At 42.8% G+C, this 23,432-nt stretch overlaps 1 protein-coding gene across 1 annotated transcript in view; it reads left to right on the forward strand.

Annotated features, from left to right (window-relative positions):
- Nucleotides 1-2,926: 2,926 nt before the first annotated feature.
- The window catches only part of drc7 (dynein regulatory complex subunit 7), a 50,499-nt gene continuing 29,993 nt past the window's right edge, over nt 2,927-23,432 (forward strand). The window contains exons 1-11 of the mRNA XM_086127708.1: nt 2,927-3,036; nt 3,698-3,851; nt 3,946-4,071; nt 8,753-8,947; nt 9,011-9,142; nt 9,206-9,424; nt 11,789-11,914; nt 12,072-12,150; nt 16,221-16,349; nt 16,454-16,582; nt 20,021-20,244. Of these exons, the coding sequence (XP_085983834.1) occupies nt 2,942-3,036; nt 3,698-3,851; nt 3,946-4,071; nt 8,753-8,947; nt 9,011-9,142; nt 9,206-9,424; nt 11,789-11,914; nt 12,072-12,150; nt 16,221-16,349; nt 16,454-16,582; nt 20,021-20,244 (1,608 nt within the window). The 5' untranslated portion in view covers nt 2,927-2,941. The remainder of the gene's footprint in view (nt 3,037-3,697; nt 3,852-3,945; nt 4,072-8,752; nt 8,948-9,010; nt 9,143-9,205; nt 9,425-11,788; nt 11,915-12,071; nt 12,151-16,220; nt 16,350-16,453; nt 16,583-20,020; nt 20,245-23,432) is intronic.

A 23,432-nucleotide genomic window follows, 5' to 3' on the forward strand; every position in this document is an offset into this window, starting at 1 on the left:
TGTGTTTGTTTTGTCACTTTGTGTTTGTTGTTACGTCGTGTGGACCTGATGTGGACTTTTTTCATCATTTTTTGGCCACGACATTCATCAAGGAGGAGACTCTGTGCTTGGTGGTTGCGCCTTCTCGGCAGCATGGGTATACCAGCACTGTTTTTGACTGGGAGGAATGTCGGCGCCATTTGACTGTCGTTGCTGGACAGTCCCGGGGCGCTTGTGTCTTGCGCCTGTAATGGGCAGCATTTTTCACTGCCCCGCTTTGTTCAGCGGAGAGATCGGTGCTGTTGAACGGTCTGCGGCTGGATGGATGTAAGTCTTGAGGAGCCGACGATGAGAAGAAAGGAGCGTTAGCGCGGAGCGCCGATGCGGATTTGGAACTGGGAGTCGCAGCTTGGAGTTTGAAGCAGATTACGTGGGACAGGAGAAGTGAACTAATCTCTTTTCGTCAATGGACGCTACAGCTTCGTGTTTGCTTTCAAAACTTAGCTCGTAGCAGACGTGTGCACATTTTCAGCGTGACGTCTCTGATCCACTGGTGAAAGGACACTTTGATCCTCTCCTCTTTCATCTATAACTGCTTCAGACAACAAAGTGTATGCAGAAAATTGGTGAAGATTGCAACGGCTGTCTGTGTCCTATGTGTTGAGTTGTGTTATTTTTGTTATTTTGACTTCAAAATGGCGCCGCGAGAGTGGCTGCCTTTCCAGCGGCTCCTATATTTTGTTGTTCTCCACTGCGAGACTAATAAAGGTTTTCTTATCTTTTCTTATCTTAACCAGATGATAGGCTTGCTGTGGCTCCAATGGCACGACAGAACCGCTTCGACACTTTGGAAATGAATTGGGCACCCCGGTCCGACATAATGTCCCATGAAGATGGAAGGCGTGGATTATGAGGAGGTTGGCGGTCTCCAGGGCGGATGGCAGCTTGGAGAATGATGTGGTTGTGGAGGCCTAATTATGTATTACCATGAAGTTATTGAGCAATAATAACAGTAATAAGAGCAAAAAAAGAAACCCTCAAAAATGCAGAAAATAACATTTTCATGAAATAAGAGGTGTACTCTGAGCAGATTGTCCCAATCCAAATGTGATGTACTTTTGGAGGCCTAATTGTGTATTACCGTGACGTTGTTGAGCAATAACAACAACAAAATTCTCAAAAATACAGGAAATGACATTTTCATGAAATTAGAGTTGCAATACAGTATAAGCAGGGAGTTCCCATCTATAGGTGACGTGGCTTTGGAGACAAAATTATGTACAATCATTAAGTTATTGAACATAAATAACAGCAATAACACCCCACCCCCTCAAAATTTAGAGGAAAGGACATTTTCATAAAAATAAAAGAAGTAGTAAGCAGGCAGTCCCCGTTTATCAGTGATTTGGTTTTGGATGCCGAATTATTAACGACCATGAAGTTAGTGAGCAATAATAACAACAACATCAATTTGAAAATACCGGAAATTAAATTTTCATTAAATAAAATTTGTAGTAGCAGCAGGTAATTCCCATCTATATGTGATGTGGTTCTGGAGGCCAAATTGAGTATTATAATAAAGTTATTGAACAGCGATAACAGTAATAACAACAACACAAATCCTATAAAATACAGGAAAGGACATTTTCATAATATAAGAGTTGTTAATATAAGCAGGTAGTCCCCATCTATATGTGATGTAGTTTTGTAGGCCGAAATATGTTCTACCACGACGTTATTGAACAGTCACAACAACAAAAATGTCTCAAAAGTACAGTAAATTTTATTTTCTATAAATAGGAGTTGTAATATAAGTAGATAGTCCCCATCTATATTTGAGGCGATTTTGGAAACATCATGAAATTACTGAGCAGTATTTAAAAACATTTTTTGTGAAAAGTAGAGAAAATTTTATTTTCACAAATTAAGAGTTGTAGTATAAGCAGCCAGTCCCCATCTATATGTCATGTGATTTTGGACGCCTATGTAAAATCATGAAGTTATTGAGTATTGATACTAACTCTCCCTTAAAATCCCCAAAGTTAAAACACATATCCAACATAAGGGTTGTACTGCAACCAGCTAGAGACCGCGTGTGTGTGTTATTATTGAAGAAACACCATGATGAATTATGACGAAGTCTTATTTTTAATGGTTCATTTTCTTATCGCTAGTTGCTATTTTTTGACAGTCCCTGTGCACTGTCCTCTCGTCAGCTCTTCATAAGAAACAACGTCAAATTCATCGCTCCGACTACGAGTGGATGTGTTAAAAATCATCCCAAATCTGATTGTAGCTAATTGGCTACATCACTGTGATTAGACAGAAGCATTCTTTGTGTTTTAATTATGCTTAGTTATTCCGTTATTGGACCGACAACTCCGAATGTGGCAATCTGGTGCATATTTGACCGGGCTTGGGCAGCACGGTGGTAGCCATGGCGACGAGACGACAACAGAAAAAGTCAATTGAAAGCCGATAAGCTAACGAAGCTCAAGACACGACGGTATGTTTTCGTCCGGTATGCGCGTGTACATTTTAAACATTATATTGTCGTGTAATAGTACAGATAATTCCATGTATGTTTTGGTGGGGCAAGTTCGAGCATTGTAAAGTTCTATCAGCCAGTCACATCGCCGTAAAAACAGAAATTAGATCACAGTTTACGTATGTAAATGTTGTATTTCACCAGGTACACGATCGAATGAGACCCAGAACCATGAATTCTGAATTTAGATAAAGATAAAAATGAGGGTCCTCATAATTTTCATTGTTTTTCATTTACGATTTTGCATCGACAGTAGTTCATAAGCTAATGAAATGACTTTGGCTTCACGACGTATTGAGAAATGTTGGAAGCAGCCAAGTGATTTAGAAATGTGATATCAGATTTTTGGACCAGGCTGCCATTTTGGTGACGCACTCGAGGGGCAAAGGAGTCAGTCAACTAACAGGTGAAGTGATGGAGATGCTGGTGGAGTCCAATGAGGAGCAAGCAGAAAATGGAAATGAGCAAGTGCAAGAAGCAATACATGTCTCGGCTGCGAGTGATTTCCTGTAAGTGACCGCTTACCTCATGTCAGGCATGGCTCCGGATTTTTTCTCTCCTGGATCTTGACCTATACAGAAATCCATCCATGCATTTTCTGATCCGCTTATACTCACAAGGGTCGCAGGGGGTGCTGCAGCCTATCCTAGCCGTCTTCGAACAGTCGGCAGGGGACACCCTGGACCAGTTGCCAGCCAATCGCAGGGCAGACAGAGACGAGCAACCATTCACGCTCACACTCACACCTCGGGACAATTTCGAGGTTTCAAGCAGCCTGCCATGCATGTTTTTGGGAATGTGGGAGGAAACCGGAGTCCCCAGAGAAAACCCACGTGGGCACGGGGAGAACATGCAAACTCCAGACAGGGGGGCTGGTGCCTCAGCACTGTGAGGTTGACGTGCTAACCACTGGACCCCCGGACTGTCCTGATACAGAAATGTATAAATAATTTTTGCTATTTTTAGAATAACAAATAAAATGCCAGAGAGGCTTAACTGGGCTACACAGATTTATGGGGCTGTAGCACCCCTTTAGCCCTTTTGTAGGGCCATCCCCGCTTCCTCTCATGACACACACACACGGAAACACAATTGATCTATATTGGTGTTTGTGTTGATAATATTTGAGTCTGCAGGAGCTGGATTCTGAGTTGCGAGTGTGTCTCACAGGTCCAGTCCACTCCTTCCTGAGTCATACAAGTGTAATTCCGTGGAGGAAGTCCGGCTGCTGGCCATTGCAGACAACTTCCAGCGTCAGTATTGTCTTTTGTGTCCCGAACGCAAATCACTGCTGCTCTGCCCCATCAATGAATGCGGCGTCCAGGTAACTGTACCTACGATCATTAGACATTGCCCAAACTGAGGTAAACTCTGTCGGTCTGTCTGATCCCTGAGTGTGTGTGTGTGTGTGTGTTTAGAAGTTTGTTTCAACCACTTTGCGCCCCACCATGACAAGCCATCCCGGGCTGCTCAATTGGGAAGGATGTGCTTCGTTTGTGGCCGATTTCCTATCTCTGAATCCTTTGGAGCCACCTGGAGAGCTTGTGAGTGACATCCAGAATGCGCCATTAACAGAATGGAATTGTTTTCATACAAGTACAGTGGTACATTGACTTACATGTTGAATTCATTTTGTGAGTAAGCTGACTATCCAATTCACTCTATATCGAATTGTGAGTGAGATGCGGAATGCTGAGTGGATATTGTGCTGTTTGTGTCGCAGTGGTGTATCTTAAGCTTTTATGGACTTCAGGGTACTTAAATCGTCCTGAAGCAAAAGGCAAATATAGTTATGTTTGCAACCTAATAATAAAATTGAAAGAAAAGTACTATTTTTTATGGTGACCTTAAGTTCAACTTTGGGTGTCTTTCCATTTCACAAAAAAAATAGTTGAAGCTGCAGCCTTAAAAAAAAACTTTTGGACAAAAATACTGGCAGACACTGGAACAAAAACAACAATTTTGGCGCCATTTTAATGGTGTTTATTCTCCCCATCAAAGTGAATGGAAGTGAACCCCATCTTTGAAAGTCTGCCTATATCTCCATCAAAAGAGGAGAAAATTTTGAACCACAAAGGGAATAAAAAGTTATGACTCTGCCAACGTAACCCCAAAGGGCTCAATTTAAACGGAATGTCAGATTGAGAAACCTGAACCACTAAATTATTGACGGGATAACTTGCACTCTTAGAAATGTTAACTCTATATCCAGAAAACAAGCCAAACCTGTGAAAGAACGAAATAATAGCGTGGCATGTTTTAACTGGGTCTGAAACATAGAGCAGCAGGTCATCAGCATATAACAACTTGATTTCTAAATCTGTCCTTATAATACCATTAAAAGTAAATGCACAGTGACTCTATTGCAAGTGCAAACAGGAGGGCTGTTCATTGAAAAATATCTGACTTGAATGTTGTTGGTGATAATATTGGAAATGGAGTGTATAAAGAAGGCGTATCCATGATGTAAAGATCTGAGCAACATTTATTTTCGTGAGAAAAACAAACAAATACTGCCACTCGACCCGATCAAACGTCTTCTCAGCATCGACTAAAATTACGAGTTCAGGCATGGTCGTTAACTGCTACGAAGAGATAACATGTAATAAGCATGAGCATTTTAATAAAGTTTGTCGATGTGTGCCCTGCGATTGGCTGGCAACCAGTTCAGAGTGCATCCCATCAGAAGTCAGTTGGGATAGGCTCCAGCATGCCCGCGACCCTCATAAGGATAAGCGGCTCAGATGATGGATGGATGGATGTTTCATCACGCTTGTGGCCAGAAAAGTGACTCGAAGTGTGTGCTTGAGTCAAGAATGTACAGAGCTGCCGCCAGCACATAAGTGCTGCGCTCCATTAGTGTAGAAGAAACCCATTGACCACAAAGCCAAATCCAATGAAGTTAGGACCTTGCGTTAACCATAAATTAAAAACAGAATATAATGATTTGCAAATCATGTTCAACCTATATTTAATCAAATAAGCGACTAACAGACTTCATGTGAGACGGGCCTGTAGTAATATTCTTAATGTGCTTTTGAAAAGAGAGAATTATAACACCGGGATTTTTTGCACAGTCGCTTTGGGTAATAATGCATTAGTCTGATGTCCCTATAAATAGGTGCTGATGATGAGCAGGGGCAGTAATCAACATCTCGTTTTTTGTCATGGTGAAGAAGAAAAAAATTGACATCCATTGTTTAATCTGAGCAAGGCTCACCTCTAGATTACAGCAATTGGGTGGGTTTGTCATTTCTGAAGGCGTACATAATTGGGTATTATCACGACAGTGAATAAAGTTATATTTACGTAAAATATTACCGAGCGGAAGTATGTAGATGCTAAACAGGAGCGGGGTAAGTACAAACTCTGCAGGATTCCACATGTAATACTATGAAATTCTGAAGTTGCATTGCCAGAAAAACGGATTTGATTGCATGGTGCGTCTGCTCTGGGAGCTACAAAATAAACCAAGAAAGTGCTGAGCCTGTTCGCATCGCTAAAATGGTGTAATAATAATAGTATCGGTGAGGTGTCCATAGCTCAGATCATTTGTCATTTTTGCAAAGGGCCGTTTCAATCGAGTGGTCAGCCCTAAATCCTGACTGAAGACGTTCAAATAAATTATTGGCCATGTAATCCTGAATCTGCTGCGCTATGATCTTTTCAACAGTTTTTACAATAAACAGGAGGTTTACACAGACTCTGGGTTGAATTATGGCCGCTTAAATAGGGTTTGATGAACAGCAAGCTTAAAAGTTCCTGATACAGTGCAAGAGGAGGCTGAGCCTTACTGCCCTGATTAACATCAATCATCTGAGGATTGGACTGGGGCACGGTGTCCTGAATCTCGTCCCAAATGAGTTGAATATCCTGAATAAAAAAAATCGTGAGTTGAGTGAATGGAGGTGGCCTGCTGTAGCGTTAGCATTGCCATTGTGTCAAATTGTGGGTTGTTTTTCATGAGCCCGGTTTATTCTGGAGAAATAGGTGGCTATAGCTAAAAGGAGAGCTTCTTTGTATTTCAGCAAGCACCATGCCTTACAGAAGTCCTCAAGTTTAATCGCACAACATTTGCGCTCAATCTTTCGACATGACGGTCACACAAAGTTCACAGTAAGGCTCTTTGGACGAGTTTTAAATCTTAATGGTGCTACGGAATCAAGGGTGTTTAACAGAATAGCAATGACATCTTTTGTGAGAATCTTAATCGAACCAATGTAAGTTGGAATGGAAGCGTTGCCAGAGGCAGTAACTCAGAGAGCACGACAGTGATTGAAGAACTAATGTTGCAGCTGTTGTAGTTTTCTTTGTTGTCAGGACGATGGCAATGAGCCAAGACTTCACATTTTATAAAGTAGTGGTCAGACTAGCAGTGGTATACGGTCATATCATCTCTACATCTCTACCAAACCAAACACCATACTTCCACCATCCTCCCAAACCAACTGTCTGCAGGAATTAAAATCACGGTTCACCTCAAACTGAACAGCAATAAAACTGAACTTCTCCTCATTGGCACCAAATCCACCCGAAACAAAATAAACAATTTCTCCATTCCCTTTGACAGCTCCTCCATCTCCCCCTCCCCTCTGGTCAAGAGTCTGGGCGTCATTCTTGATAGCACCCTCTCCTTCACCTCACATATCAACAATATCACTCGTTCTGCATATTATCATCTTAGAAACATTCAGCGGCTCCGCTCTTCTCTCACCCCTCACTCCACTGTGTTAAAGTATAGTATCACTCCTCTCTTTGTAGTTAGATTTGATTGTTAAAGTATCATTCCTCTATTCTTAGTTAGAATTGATTGTTAAAGGAGGCCGCTCTTCCCCCAACAACTGCTATACTTGTTCACACCCTCGTCACCTCCCGACTTGACTACTGTAACTCCCTCCTGCTCACTCTCCCTCAAGAAACCCTCCATAAGCTTCAGCTGGTCCAAAATTCAGCCGCTCGCATTATCACGCTCACACCATCCATAAACCATATTACACCTGTCCTCCAACATCTAAAACTGGCTCCCCATTATACACCACATTGAATATAAAATCCTGCTCCTTACATTCAAAGCCATCCATAACCTTGCCCCTCCATACCTGTCTGACCTCATCCATATTCCTACACCCGTCCGCTCTCTTTGCTCTTCCTCTTCTCTCCTTCTCTCCTCCTCACTGTCCCCCCTGCTCGCCTCGTCACCATGAGAAACAGAGCCTTCAGTCGCTCTGCTCCCCAACTCTGGAACACACTCCCCGCTGACCTTCGTAACACAGACTCATGAACACATTTCAAATCCAGACTCAAAACACATCTGCTTATTCACTCTGACCATAAATCCATTGTCTCTATTTTGGTTTATTTTATCTTATTCTATTTGATTTTGTTTTTAACATTGTATTTGTTTTTTAACTGCTTGTTGTAAGGTGTCCTTGAGTTCTTAGAAAGGCGCCCACAAATAAAATGTATTATTATTATTATTATTATTATCATTACATTTGACATTGCTAAGCCCCAAGTTAATACCAAATCTAAAGTATTACCAAATTGTATGTGTCTTTTATCAGCATGAAATCAAAAGTATCAATTATTTTTGGAAATGCCCTGTTCTGTGGTGGTTCTAATGAATATTCAAGTCACCCATCCAAAGTATATTATCTGCATGAGTCACCATGTCAGCCACAAGCTTAAAACTTTCAAATAAAAAGGCCAGAATAAGGGCCAGGGAGATGGTAAATAACCGCTTGATTGAACAGCTGTGGATCGCCTACTGAGAACTTCAAATGATTTAAGGGAGAAATTCAGAGCAGAAGGGAGAAAATAAGGGGCGACACCTACGCCATTCTCACAAGGAAAAGCAAAATGTGAACTCACACATATTTGGAGGAGAGGCCTCATTTTGAGGTAGAATTTCTTGTGTGATTTTTACATACTTGGCCAATAAAGATGTTTTTGATCGTGATTCTGGAAAAAGTGGGTATGATGAGCCCACATGTGCGGGAAAAGTTGAGCCTTTCACCTGCCGTGACACCCCTTGTTTAATGTATGGATATTGAGCCCTCTCACTGGGAAGTTTGGGGAAACGCTTTCAATGGGGAAAGTGTGGCTGTTAAGCCCCTTTCAATGTGAAAAATGTGAGAGATGAGCCTGTCAAAAAAGTGGGGATTGCCTCAAAAAAAATCTCTGTTGAACCCTTTCATTGGTAAAGGTTTGTGTGTCTATGTGCAGCCCAGGTTCTTGTTCTCTGCCACTTCGGTGTTACGTAGTCAGACAGCGACATGTTTCGAGTACGCCGCATTACTGTGCAGTCTGCTGCTGGGCGCCAACTACGACGCTTACTGTGTTAGTGGCTACGCGAGCAAGGAGATGTGTCTGCTAGACCAAAGACTGCAAGACTGCCCCCTGCTGGATGCCCAGGCAAAGGTAGTAAAGTCTGGTCAGCATGTGTGCATGATGGGACACCGAGCTCTTGTTGGTGTGGTGCAGGCTGCAGCCTCTGACTTGCCGCCCGACATTGAGCCCGGGCTGAGATTTCAGCGCGAGCCCAAGAGTCGTTTCTTGACGCAACAGGCCAAGAAGAAACAGCAAGAGGCCGAGGCCAAAGCCAAGCAACAGGAGGTAACATGAAAACACATATCAGTGAGACTTAGCTTGTGCGTTTACAACATTTGATCCGGGCAGGAGATTCCGCAGCCACCTGCCGACCCCCTGCAGGGTTTGCGGGTCCACTGTTGGGTACTGGTGTTGGCTGGGTGCCGCAGCATCCAGGAAAACTTCTTTGTTGACCCGCTAACAGGAAGGAGCTACAGCACCACGTCTGCACATTTTCTAGGCGTCGAGAGTGTGTGGAACAACCTGAACTACTATGTCAACATGCAGGACTGCAAGGACGGCTGTGCTGTAAGTGTCGAAAACGTCTATGGCCTGCAAGGAAATCCTTTTGAACTGGTGTAAAAAGTCCAAAACAGTTTTCAAACGCCATGATTTTTAATATATCTTTTAAAGGGAAGCACTGGAAAAGGTTCTCAGTCAAGCAAAAGCCATAAAATGTGTTTGTCTTTGTCTCTTCATCCATCCATGCATTGAACTTGCAAATGTGCATGATCAAAAAATTGAATGCTGATTTCGTCTGGCGGTTTCCAGCTAATTATTAGTATCGCAGCTGCTAGGGTTTATGTTGGCAGGCAGTGTAAACTCTGCTCGCATTTTCATATATTCCACTTGATCACTTGGGTGCTACTTGTTCAAATGTTTCAAAATATTATATTACTGTCTTGGTTTGACGACATACCGTGCACAACAGCTTCCTCCTCCACGTTGTTCTGGAGATACTGCCAGTGGAGGAACTTCTCTTGTCAAAATAGCTTCATCTTCGGAAGTCATGGCTGCCCATCAGCTGCACATTTAACTGTGTGCTTCGGTCATTTTGTTACAATTTATTTCTGTTTACTGCTTCTCCTTTTACTTATTGGGAGATTCTGTTTCCTTCAACTTGCAAACCAAAGTTAGAAGGAAAACCTTGACTCGCACACATTTCTGCCATGTCTGATGGAGTAAATATGCTCAAAGCTAGTAGCAGGTCACCTAAAATCATGATTCTTGATCATATAATCATCAAGCCCCATTTATATTGCCTTTCGCAAGGTATTCAACGTGGTGGGCGGTTGACTGATGCTCAGCAAAAACAAAAAACCAAAAACAAACCCAAAAAAAAGGTCTTGCTCTCTCTCTCTATATATATATATATTTAAAGATATATATATATAACTATCTATCTATCTATATATCATAGATATATATAACTATCTATCTATAAATATATATATATATATATATAGAGAGAGAGAGAGAGAGAGAGGGGCGGCCCGGTAGTCCAGTGGTTAGCACGTCGGCTTCACAGTGCAGAGGTACCGGGTTCGATTCCAGCTCCGGCCTCCCTGTGTGGAGTTTGCATGTTCTCCCCGGGCCTGCGTGGGTTTTCTCCGGGTGCTCCGGTTTCCTCCCACATTCCAAAAACATGCATGGCAGGTTGATTGGACGCTCTAAATTGTCCCTAGGTGTGAGTGTGGGCGTGGATGGTTGTTCGTCTCTGTGTGCCCTGCGATTGGCTGGCAACTGATTCAGGGTGTCCCCCGCCTACTGCCCGAAGACGGCTGGGATAGGCTCCAGCACCCACCGCGACCCTAGTGAGGATCAAGCGGTTCGGAAAATGGATGGATGGATGGATATAGAGAGAGAGAGAGAGGGGGATCCTCTTCATCCTGAGAGAGAAACCCATGTCCCCTTTTTAGGCACACCAGTCTCATCTTGATGATGATGACAGAAGTTCCTTGAGGCTTGTAAAGATGTTCAAACTGGAGACTGGTGATAATCATGACAGTACATTTGCTTTGAAATGTACAAACCGGTGAAATGTATCTTGCCTGGCCGGGTGCTCGGCACCCCTAAACCTCTGATCCTAGAATCACCACGACCATTGAAGAAATAGTACGGTTGTGATTTTGCGGGCAGCACGCAATTCTCGCTGACAACTCTCATCCATACTGAATGGAAAGGTCAGACTCATTCATTTGGCTGCCGCGCTGAGTCAGTGGCTTGTCATCTTCGCTCAGCAACGTCCAAATCTCTCCGGCTGCCGCCTAAAGGCGCCAGCCCCAAGGTGGGGGCCACAACTGTCATGCCATAGTAGTGGTGAGGCTGCGCTCTGCGGCTGGAGACCTCTCACTGATGTGAATGGATCTGGCGAGCGGCTCATACGTTTGTGGACATTTTTACCCCAAGCTTTGACATTTCATCCATTAATACAAATGAAATTGTAAATACGATTCAGTGTTTCTGTAAAACTCTACATTGTTTATTTTATACATAGAATTTTTATAATGTCCGGCGGGCGGCACAGTTCCTGTCTCGCTCAGTTATATGATTGAGACAGGAACTGACTGAGCATGTGCCACAGAGTTCCTTGCCACATAGCTATCGGCTGATCAGTTGACAGTGATGACAGGGCCCCACTTTCCCCAGATGGCCTATGTTGTAGAACCATTAATGCGATGGTTCTGAAATTGCTGTTGCTGTCTGTAACTGCTCGGCATCAAAAAAGTCGAATGGAAAAGTGACCACTTGGGACCAAGCAAGGCTGTCTCGGTGTGGAGAGGGGACATGTTTTCAAGGCTGACATTTCTCCGTTCATCAAGGAGGAAGTCGACTGCCCTGATTTAATGGAATTGTGTGTCTGTGTGTGTCTTTACATGTGGGTGTGTGCAGGAGCTGGTATATGACCTGCATGACATCAAATTGTGGGAGCCCGTCCTGTTTGGTGTCATCAGTAAAAGACAACTGAGCATAAACCTCCTCAAGAGGAAAGAGATGAAAATGATGGGCATGACTTGGGTATGTGGTCTGTGTTTGTGTGTGTATGTGTGTGTGTGGGGGGGGGGTCTGTCTTGTGCATGCGTGCATGTATGAGGCAAAAAAAAAAAGATGTCAGAATGTGACACGAAGTACCTTCAGCGTCAAAGAAAAACATTGTGAAGATTTTTGTGTCAAGGAGGAAGAAGAGGAAGAGGAGGCCCGTGTCTTTGAGATGCCAAGATCCTGGGTCACTTCAATTAACATTTCCAAACAAGGTAACCAATGTCTCATCCCTCAAACAGTGCCCCGTGTTTGACAATTTCGATATGTTTAGTTCTTATTGAAAATAAACCACATCATGATGGGAGACATCTACATTAACAAAGAAGGTTGCTTCATGCAGCAGTCAGCAACCTGGGGATTATTCTGAATTCAAAACCATCAATCCAATCCCACATCAATCCTCCATAAAGTCAGCCTTCTTTCACCTTAAAAACATCTTCAGAGTCTGCTTACACTTCACTGACTCGATTGCCAAGATCCTTATCCACTCACTTCTTGTCTGGACAAGTGCAACTGAGTCCTGCCTAACAAGGTCATGGACAGGCTCCAATACGTCCAGAACTCCTGCTAGTTCTAACCTGCTTAAATCATTACCAGCTTCCGAACTGTCTTCAAATTTGTCTGAATGATCGATAGATCCCTGCACACTTGGCCCTACCGTAGGGTACATCCCCACCCTTGTTCCATTCCACACCTCTTCCTGGAAGCTGCCCTCATCCGACGCTGGCCTTCTCTCATCCCCAAAACAGATTTCTCAAAATTTCAGATAGTGATTGAAGAAAGTACCACGCATAACAGTTTTGTTGATAAAGTTATATGTTCACGTAGGAACTGTTCTTGTAAATCACATTAAGAACTCTCTCATCCATGGACGTCTGAAGTCCATGGACCGTTTACTCTTGGAAGTCATTTGAGCATTGTCCCTCAGAGTTGCTGTTTGGAAGTGTACTGTGCGAGTAATGGCTTGCATACTGTATGTTAGGGCTGCAATTTAAGATTATTTTATAAATCTATTTATCTGTTGAGGGCGGCACGGTGTTCCAGTGGTTAGCACGTCGGCCTCACAGTGCAGAGGTCGTGGGTTCGATCCCAGCTCCAGCCTTCCTGTGTGGAGTATGGATGTTCTCCCCGTACCTGCAAGGGTCTTCTCCGGATACCCCGGTTTCCTCCCACATTCCAAAAACATGCATGGCAGGCTAATGGAACACTCTAAATTTGTCCCTGGGTGTGAGTATGAGCGCAGATGGTTGTTCGTCTCCTTGTGCCCTGCGATTGGCTGGCAACCGGTTCAAGGTGTCCCCCGCCTACTGAAGCCAGGATAGGCTCCTGCACACCCCGCTACCCTTATGAGGATCAAGCGGTTCAGATAATGGATGGATGGATTAATCTGTTGATTATTTTGTCAATTGATGAATCGGATTTAAAGTTTTAAGTTTTTATTTCCATCCCTTTTTTCAAAAACAAAATATTACCGGTATTTCAAATTGACAGTGCAGAAAATGCACAAACTAATTATGATATGGAACAGATTTTATCCCTAACATGTCCGAAATCGACAAAAATGTTCAGTAAAGACAGATGTTAATAACTGCCACATTATGATTCAACACGAACAAACAGTCTGTTTTCATGCAGGACTGCAGAAATCTGAGAATATTTATTGTTGTGCGTGTGTGTGTGTGTGTGTGTGTAAGTGTGTGTATATACATGTAAATATACTGTATTATACTGTAATATACCGCACTATTGGGCGCACCAAAAAGTCTTCCATTTTCTTAAATGCTCACCGAGCGCCTTAAAATCCGGTGCGTCTTTTGTATGGTCATTACGGTAATATGTCGACTCCAAGATGGCTCCTTCCTGGAGACATGGTTCCAATGTTATAACTTGCTGTTGGTTCAGTGAACTGTGTCGCTGCTTTATTAAATAAGTATGTGTTGCAGCTCTGAAAAAAGGAGAGCTGTGGTGTTAATTTTTTAAAACATCTCAACAAATACAGGTACGTCTTTGTCTATCTCCGTGCTTTCTTCCGTTCGACTCGAGAGGCATTCAAGACCACCACCGAAAAACGTAAACTAACGATTACTTGAATGAAACTACAAAAATTGAAAATAATACATCAAAACTGAAAAGCAAGTGAGGATATCACAAAATAAATTATATTGCCCCCCCCTACAGAATTTATATTGTGATTTCATCATTTGTGAATACACAACAAAGGAATAAATAACTACGACTGACATCTTGTGTTATTTTGACCTCAAGATGGCGCCGCGAGAGTGGCTGCCTTTCCAGCAGCTCCTATTTATTTTGTTCTTCTATTTCTTCCTCTCATAACTTTGCTGCTGTGAAGTGGGAATTTCTCAATTGTGAGACTATTAAAGGTTTTCTTATTTTATCTTATCTGATTGTACTCTTGGAGCTACGATAAAGGAAATGCCAATGGGTTTTTCGGAGGCGGTCATGAACGCCTCTCGAGTTGACAGGAAGAAAAGAAGGGAAGGAGACGGACAAAGACACACCTGAGTTTGTTGAAAAAATGAGAGCTGTGGTTGTGGTTTTATTATTTTTTTTAAACGCAGACTTTATTAATGGTTTTCACAGTCTCAGCAAGTACAGGTACTGTACGCATACCTGTCAACTTTTCGGAGCGCCAACCTGTATAAACTACCAAAAAAATCCTTATAAAGAGCAAAAAATCCTTACAACATACCAAAGCATTTTATATGTCAAAATAACGGCAGAAAAAAACCCCTATATCTAATTTATTTTGTGATTTCCTTGCTTGATTTTCTGTTTTGATGCATTATTTTCAATTTTCGTAGTTTCATTTAAGTACAGTAATAGTTAATTTACATTTTTCAGAGGCGGTCATGAACGCTTCTCAAGTTGAACGGACGCCTCTCGAGTTCAATGGAAGGAGTGTACCACCATCTAGTGGACGCATTGTAGATTAAGCCTTTTAGTGCGAGGCGTCTAATACATGAAAAAAAAATTGACAAAATAGCCATTCATTGAAGGTGTGCCTCATAATCCAGTGCGTCTTTTCTTGCGGAAAATACGGTATATATATATATATATATATATATATGTGTGTGTGTGTGTGTGTGTGTGTGTGTGTGTTGCATTTTCGGCCAGCTGGCTGCATTTTCGGCCACATAACGTCACTTTCACCGCGGATCGACAGCACGTGCATTCCAATTCCGAAAATGATTATTCGCAGACTGGGTCCTTCGGTGCATAAACCGTGGGAAACTTGGACATGTTTAATGTGAATTTGGACAGCACATGCAGTCGAGTTCCGATGGAATTTACATCATGCGACCATCGGAGGAAACAGCCTGTGAATTTGGACACACCCATAGAGTTAGAGAGATCGAGAGAGAGAGGTGCTTTACAGTCAATGAATGTGCAGATATGATACAAATCATGTGAGATGGAAACATGGTATATTTTGTCTATTTTTCTAATGTTTGAGTCAATCTGTGTTTTAGTTTTCACAGTATTTGGCTTGGTCCTTAAGTAGAGTAGGAGTGTTTGTGTCGCCAATGCACATGACATCCTAGTTAGTCGAAGAAAAAGGAGAAGAAGATCTGTCAGTCCTAAAGTTACAAACAATAATTTTATGAGTGGTGCACTGTCATTGAGGCAGTGAAGAAATATTATTTCATGATGACAGTAGTGCTGTTAAAATAACACTGATGGACTGACGTTTACAATTTGGTTCGGCTTGAAATAATAAAGCTTCACATGTTCTCAGTGTTGTTGACGACAGAGTGCTGTTGGCCACGCCATGAGTTTTTCTCCCCTTCTGCCACGAGCAGTTACAGCTGTCTTATAAATTTGGAACACAGTGGATAAATGACAGTGATCCACACAAAAGCCTTCATAGCCCAAGAGAGACACCGTACATGGAATGGATTCATAAATATGATCCTGTCTTCAGTCATCTTAATTCAAGCTAAACCAAGCTCATACAGTATTTCCACTCCTCTGACTTACACGTCAGCGAAACTTTATCGAATAAATCCTGCACTCATGAAACTTTTTTAAAATTGAAACATGACACAGGTGTCATCACATCTTTATTGAACGGGTGGTCTCTTAAGGAAATTAAATTTGCCTTGCTGCAGAAATTTGAAGGTGTACTGTTTGCTCCTTTTGTTGCTTTTGGGGTGGAGGCCTGTTCCATATTTGTTTTCATGTGACCAAAGTCAATCATGGTACGCTGCAGTGAAGTGTTGCGTGTCAATACATTGTAATGTTTTGTTTTTGTGTTCAGACTTGGAAACTTGTTGGCCAGGAGGCAGGAAGTTGACTCGCTACAAGAAAGCAGAACTGGAGAGGTTTGCACCTTCTCTACGATTGGACGGTCTGGTGACCCGATTGAGCATCTACAAGGACCTGGACTGTGTGTGCATACACGCAAAGTGCATGTGTGATGATTCCATCACTGGTGTGTCTAGTGTAAGTGTGTGTGCGTGTGTGTGAGTTTGTGTATGAATGTTTTTTCAGGTACAGAGGTTTTGACAGTCAAGGAGTGGTACCAGGACAGAAATGACCACCTAAGTGAGCGAGAAGTTAACAAACTGACAGGCATCACCACTGAGCGTTTCATACCAGGACGACACTTTCACCTCTTATGTAAGTTCTTACATCTCACACACGCGATGACCATCACGTGATCTTTTACCACTGTGCGACTTCCGAGACAATCAAGCAGAGGCAGACAATCAACTCAACTGTATTTATAGAGCACTTTCAAACAACCACCGCCGAATACAAAGTGCTGTAAATGGAGCAAAAAGAACTCATACAACAACAAACACTAAAACAATAAATTAATAACAAAGACAGTAGAAAACACAAAAAGAGTTCAACTAAAAATCAAGTCTCGTGCTGAGTCAAAAGTCAAAGAATAAAAATTTGTTTTAAGATGGGTTTTAAGGATGGGCTGCAATACAAGAGTATATTAAAGGTAAGGCACTCAGTTATTTCAGAATTGTTTTCTAATAATGGTCATTAAATTTAATTAAATGGTTGCCCCTGCTGGAATAGTTGGGTATGACAGCAAATGAAAGTTATGACTGTCACCATGGTTCTATGAATTCTGAATGACCGCCAGTGACGGTGATTAACGCACTGAATGTTCGGTTCACGCATGCGCAGTTATACTAATCCACAGTAATCATGAACATCACAAAATCATTGCGGTGATTATGTAGCTTAAAATCCAACTGATTGGATGATAAACCCAAATAAAGTATAGATAAAAAGCGAATTGACAGAAAGGTAATAAAATGATTATATAAGATTAAATAATAGTCTATCTAGACGAGCCTGGAGGTTGATTGCGCCTAACACGCCCATTTTCTGAATATTAAAACATTGTAAAAATTGTTTTTCTCTGACAACAAGAATAGGTTCTTAATTTTCTTACAGACGTAAGGCTTTGTAGTATCCTAGTCTCTTTGGAATCTACACAGCATCGACAAAAAAATCCTCCTTCAAAAGACAAGAAAATCTGTACTTGCTCTTGGTCATTCTCTCAGCTGGGACAAAAATTAGAAAACGGAAAAAAGTAAGACTCCGTGCTTGGTCTGCTGGAGTGCTGGGCAGAGTCTTTCTGTCACGTAGCAAGGTGGTGGTGGACCCCAAAAAGCAAGCAGGAGGGAGGAGCAGGGTGTATTTGAAGAAGTGTATTGATAAAACACAGAAAACTAAATTCTAGTGATGGGTCCAGCGACACCGATGCGTTGACGCATGCGCCGGGCTCACAGAGCAAACCACGTGTCGGTGCATGTGCTGCTTCATTACGTCACGTGATTGACACGTGAACCGCACCGGGGCAGTTTAGACTGCATCGGCTGCGTCGACACAGTCCAGGCTGCTAATTGACACGTGAACTGCACCGGCGCAGTTTAGACTGCATCGGCTGCTTGGCACAGTCCAGTTTGCGCCACTTAGTCCAGGGGGCGTCGACACAGTGTAGGGGGTGTTGACGCAGCAAAAGCCCGCACAGTGTCTCTAAATAGGAAGTGCGTTTGGCAACACGATGCCGACTGCCGAAACAAGCCAGACCTCACCCTCGCTCGAATAAAAATATATGTTTGGGCAATACGGAAAACACACTGATTATCAGAAAAAATGTGTCCGTCTGACTTCGAGCGGCATGTCGGCTGTCATATAATAGGCTATTATTATATGAGAAGTGCTTTATGAACGTTTGTACTGTACGTCATACTCTAGTTGATTGAGAGGTCCCGCCTATAAGGGGGAGTTCCAGAAAGTGACTGCGAGTGAGCACACCGCATGCTTGATGACTCTGCCACGTTGTTATTAAAAGTCATATAAAACGTAAACCTTGTCTGCTGACCATCATTACATCGGCTAGGCTAGCTTAGCTGTTGTCGTAGTTCAAAGCTTAATATGTGGCGTGTTTTGGGTCGGCGCCGCGAGTACGTGCTCGCGCTCACCCGCGCACAGCTGAGAGCAGCAGACTACCGACTGCTGAGACGAGCTTCACTCTAGTGACGTTGCTACAGTACGTGCATATTATGGAGCAGCTTCCGGACAAACACAAATTGTCCACCGTGTAGAGCCATTTTGATCAAAAGGTATTTATTAAAATCTCCTTGTCTCACCAAGTGCCTCTCGGATTTTTGACATGTTTTATTCCATTGTGTTGTTGTGTGTTCTCCACAACAGGGGAAATAGCATGCATTAAACGCAACAGACTGAAATTTAAAACACTGGAGCATCTTATTTTTCTAAATCAAAATTTGTGAAGACAAAGCCCACAAGCATCCTCATTCACATGATTTTCACATTATTGAAACACATTGAATGATACAATATGAATGCATGGATGTGAATGATATTGTCAAGGGTCAATGTCATCTTTATTGTCAAATATGCTTTATGTATGACATGCAGCATAGATGAAATTTCTTCCTCTCAATCCTCAGTGCATACATGCATGCAAACATGCTGTGCATTAAACCCACACAGCTAAGAAAGGATAGCAGCTACACTGTATAAAAAAGACATGTAATCTGAACAGTATAGACAATATAAACAATATAAACAGCATAAACAACAACATAAACAATGGCGCTTGTGGCTATTGTGGGTAGAGTGAGGTAGTGCATTGTATACACTTCATCATCAAATCAGTTAGTTCAGCCTGTCAAGTGGGTTGGCTGCAGGGATTTTGAAGGTCCAGCAGGTGGCAGTGGTCAGCGGCACAGTATCAGCACAGTATCAACACAGTGTGTCATTGTGTCGACACGCCTCATGAGGCCTCATGGACCCATCACTACGTAAATCCTAAACAAAGTCATGAAAACAAAACGAATCCAAAGTAACAAACAAACACCATGGCAGAAACTAAAAACTCTCAATAACAAAAACATGACCAAAAACAGGACTGAAGCTAAAACATAATGAACTAAACATGACTGAAACAAACATGAGAGAAGCCAAGAGCAAACAATGACCCGACACTGAGTGTTCGGGCTGGGAGTCCTTTTAAAGCCCTAATTACCTATGACCAACAGGTGTGCAGCTGCCGGGGGAGCCCTACGGTGCCACCTGTTGGTCCCTAAACCGAATCATGACACTTTCTCTCAGCTGGCCCTGATTTAAACAATGCAGTGTTGTTTTTTGACCTTGCCTCAAGTCAAGACGTGGAATCAAGAGTCGTTTGGAGCCAGAATCAAAATGAGGAGGCGCAATTGGAACTGGAATCATCCATCCATCCATCCATTTTCTGATCCGCTTCATCCTCACAAGGGTCGTGGGGCGTTCTGGGGCCTATCCCAGCCGTCTTTGAGCAGTAGGCGGGGGACACCCTGAACCGGTTGCCAGCCAATCGCAGCGCAACTGGAATCATTCAAATTTAAATGATGCCTAAACCTAGTAATAAGTTTAAAAGGGGAAAAAGACTTGAGCATAAAAAGTCTCTCTCTTCCGCCCAGTCGGCCTCTCTTCTTTCTCTACAATTAATTGTCCTTTTCATTTTGTGTACAACTCCACTTCCAATTGACATAAGTTGTAACACACCACTAACTTTGTTTTCAGTTCACAGATTCACATCCGCTCAAACAGATGGCGTTGAGCACGAAATGGAATTCAGTGGCGCTCGTGTGGACGGACTCGTGCGGCGCGTGGACACACCGGAGGAAATGACGGAGAACTTCAAAGGTCGTGAGGACTTCCTCTACTACAGACAAGTCATCTTCGATAGCGACATCCAGTTGCCAGAGGAAAGCACCGGCTCAGAGCCAGAAGAGAGACCTCTCCTGGTAACCCACTTCTAATGACATACAAGATACAGTAATAGTGTATATTGAACTTCCATTGTAGTTGGTTTGTCAGTGAGTCAGTTACTTGGTGAGTCGGTTGACTGGTTTGGAAGTTAACAATAATAATAATGATAATAATAAGGCGGCCTGGTGGTCCAGTGGTTAGCGCATCGACCTCTCTGGCCTCCCTGTGTGGAGTTTGCATGTTCTCCCCAGGCCTGCGTGGCTTTTCTCCGGGTACTCCGGTTTCTTCCCACATTCCAAAAACATGCATGGCAGGCTGATTGAACACTCTAAATCACAAATGTCAAAGTCAAGGCCCTCGGGCCGGAAGTGGCCGAGAAGGTTTTTTACGGCCCCTGGGCTGATGTTGATTTATTGTTAGCCCGCAGACCGCAGCAAGCCGGCAGCCCGCAGATCTTTTACACGGCCCAATACTACATTTCCCACAATGCAACAGTGACGCACCAAGCAGTCGGCCGCTTCGGTTCAATATTTATTGGTCTAGCAGTCGTTTGCGTAACAGTAAAGTTAACTTTCAGATAGCCATCAAAAATGGCAAAACAGAAGGTGGACACCGAGAACCGGGGTTTTCAAACAGGGTGGGAGTCGGAGTACATATTCACGGAGGTAGCTGGAAAACCTGTGTGTCTTCTGTGCGGAGAAAGGCTCGATTACTGCAATGCCCTTTACTTTGGAGTCAGCCAGTCCTCCATTAAGCGTCTCCAGCTGGTCCAGAATGCCGCTGCTCGCCTCGTGAACTGGTACTCGTAAGAGGGAGCACATAACTCCTACTCTGGCATCCCTTCACTGGCTACCCATACATTTTAGAGTCATTTTCAAGATCCTCTTATTTGTTTTCAAATCTCTGAATAATCTCGCGCCACCTTACCTCTCTGAGCTCATCCGCCCCTACACACCTGCCGGGCGCCTCAGGTCTGCGGACCAGACATTATTAGAAGTACCAAGAACTAAACTGAGGCTCAGAGGGGATGAAGTCTTTTCTGTTGCTGGTCCCTCTCTCTGGAATGACCTTTACTGTTTGTTGTATATGTTAAATTGCTCCATGTACAGCACTTTGTATGCAGCGATGGCTGTTTGAAAGTGCTCTATAAATACAGTTGAGTTGAGTTGAGTTGAGTTGAGAAAGTGTGGCCTTATTGAAAGAGTATAATCTGAGACGACATCATGAAACGAAACACGTGGACAAAACCAAGAATATGGACATGGAACAAAGGCTACAAAAGGTTGAGGAATTTTGGCTTTACGTCCTATGCATGACACAACTACAGTGCATGAAAAATATACGGCAGTGGGTGCTGGGCAGTTTGCCCGTTTCCTCCCCGACACAGTGGCCCCGCTGCGCATCCAGGCTGCTGGATGCGCGAACAACTATTTTCTTTGATGAAGCTGAACAACACATCACACAGAAGTCGACTTACTGCTGAACACCTTCACTCAATTTTGAGGATTTCCTCAGCTCAGAGCCTGACCCCAAATATTGATGAACTTGTAGAAAAGATGAGACACCACCAAGTATCAGCCTCAGCCCCAAAGAAGGGAACATTACTGTGCAATCACCCCAAAAACTGAGCAATCACTGTTTACTCAGTTTAAGTTTAGAAAATTAAAGTTTAATATTTTTTTTCACTGCACGTTACTTCTCCTTGAAGAAAGTGTTGTTTTGGTTAATAGATTTCTGCACTTTATATTATTGTATTTCAATCCAATTATATTTTTAAAGTATTTTATTTGAGTGATGATGGCTATTAATTTTTTTCCCCTTTCAAGTAAATTTAGCCCACTTTTGCGAAAAGAAAAAATATGAGCTATTGGTGGTGCCTTGAATAATACGGGCTTCTTTAATTTAATGTTCATTTTATGGGGATTTTTATATAAAGGAAATGTATCTTTGGTGCCTGTTGAAAATTAAAGATGACTGACAGAGCCATCAGAAAATGTTGCTTTATTTATCTGATCATCTTGGAATATATTTGTTAGGTGTTCAGTAGGTTCGATTTTGGTTCACTAAACCATATGAGGTCATTTAAAACTGTTTCAATGAACATTCGATCATGGCTTGGAGCAAATTTTTTTATTTGGCCCTCCGTCCATTTGACTTCCTGCTCTAAATTGTCCCTGGGTGTGGGTGTGAGTGTGAGCGCGGATGGTTGTTTGTCTCTGTGTGCCCTGCGATTGGCTGACAACCGATTCAGGGTGTCCCCCACCTACTGTCCGAAGACCACTGGGGTAGGCTCCAGCACCCCCCGCAACCCTAGTGAGGATAAAGTGGTTCGGAAAAATGAATGAAAAACAATAAACGAGAGCTGCAAGCAAAGACAGAGGGCCGTTGCAAGCCTGGCTGCGTTGGGGTTCTTGCACGTTGGGCTACTGGCATATAAGACCAATAAAATCCAAAAGCTTTTGCCAGGCCTGATGTGTGTTGTGATGTGAAGTTTCATGAGTATGGGCCCAGGTTTAAAACTAAAAATAATTCAGCATTACTTTTCTTTGAAAACGGCGACTCTCCAATGGCAGAAGTGCAACCAAACAAAAAGCTTTCAGTAACTTTTCATCTTAAACATGTTTAGATGAAACACACAAAAGTTTGAAGAGGATTGAATACATGCAGATATTCGCCTCACATGGTGCATAATAGGTAAGGAATTGTCTCTGTCTTATCACTTTCCCTTTAGAACGATTGTGATGCAGGGTACAAAGCTGTCATTCGGACCATTTCTATCGCTGGAAAGTTATTTTTTAATTGATTTAGGGGGTGTCGTTTGATACTCCTTATATGGAACACCCTCTGCTGGGACACATCAGTGAAGATTAATTTTTTTCCAGATTTTTTGCTGAATGCGTGCAGCGAGGAGCTCATTTCCTGAGCCCAACACTGCCAGCAAAATACAAATAGTCTGAATAAATGTGTTGTTTTGTTCAGATGACGTGAGTGAAGTGATCTGAAGCAGCATAACACTCAGCGAATCAATCGCCAATGTGACATACAACCATAATATTGTAATATGGACACGCTTCTCGATTTAAAAGTGGCATCCATCCATCCACCCATCTAATTTCAAATCCGCTTATCCTCACAAGGGTCGCGGGTGTGCTGGAGCCTATCCTAGCTGTCTTTCGGGCAGTCGGCGGGAGACACCCTAAACCGGTTGCTCGCCAATCGCAGG

The sequence above is a fragment of the Hippocampus guttulatus genome, chromosome 1 (assembly GCF_054856545.1).
Source record: "Hippocampus guttulatus isolate MCC_2025c chromosome 1, RoL_Hgut_1.0, whole genome shotgun sequence".
NCBI lineage: Eukaryota > Metazoa > Chordata > Actinopteri > Syngnathiformes > Syngnathidae > Hippocampus > Hippocampus guttulatus.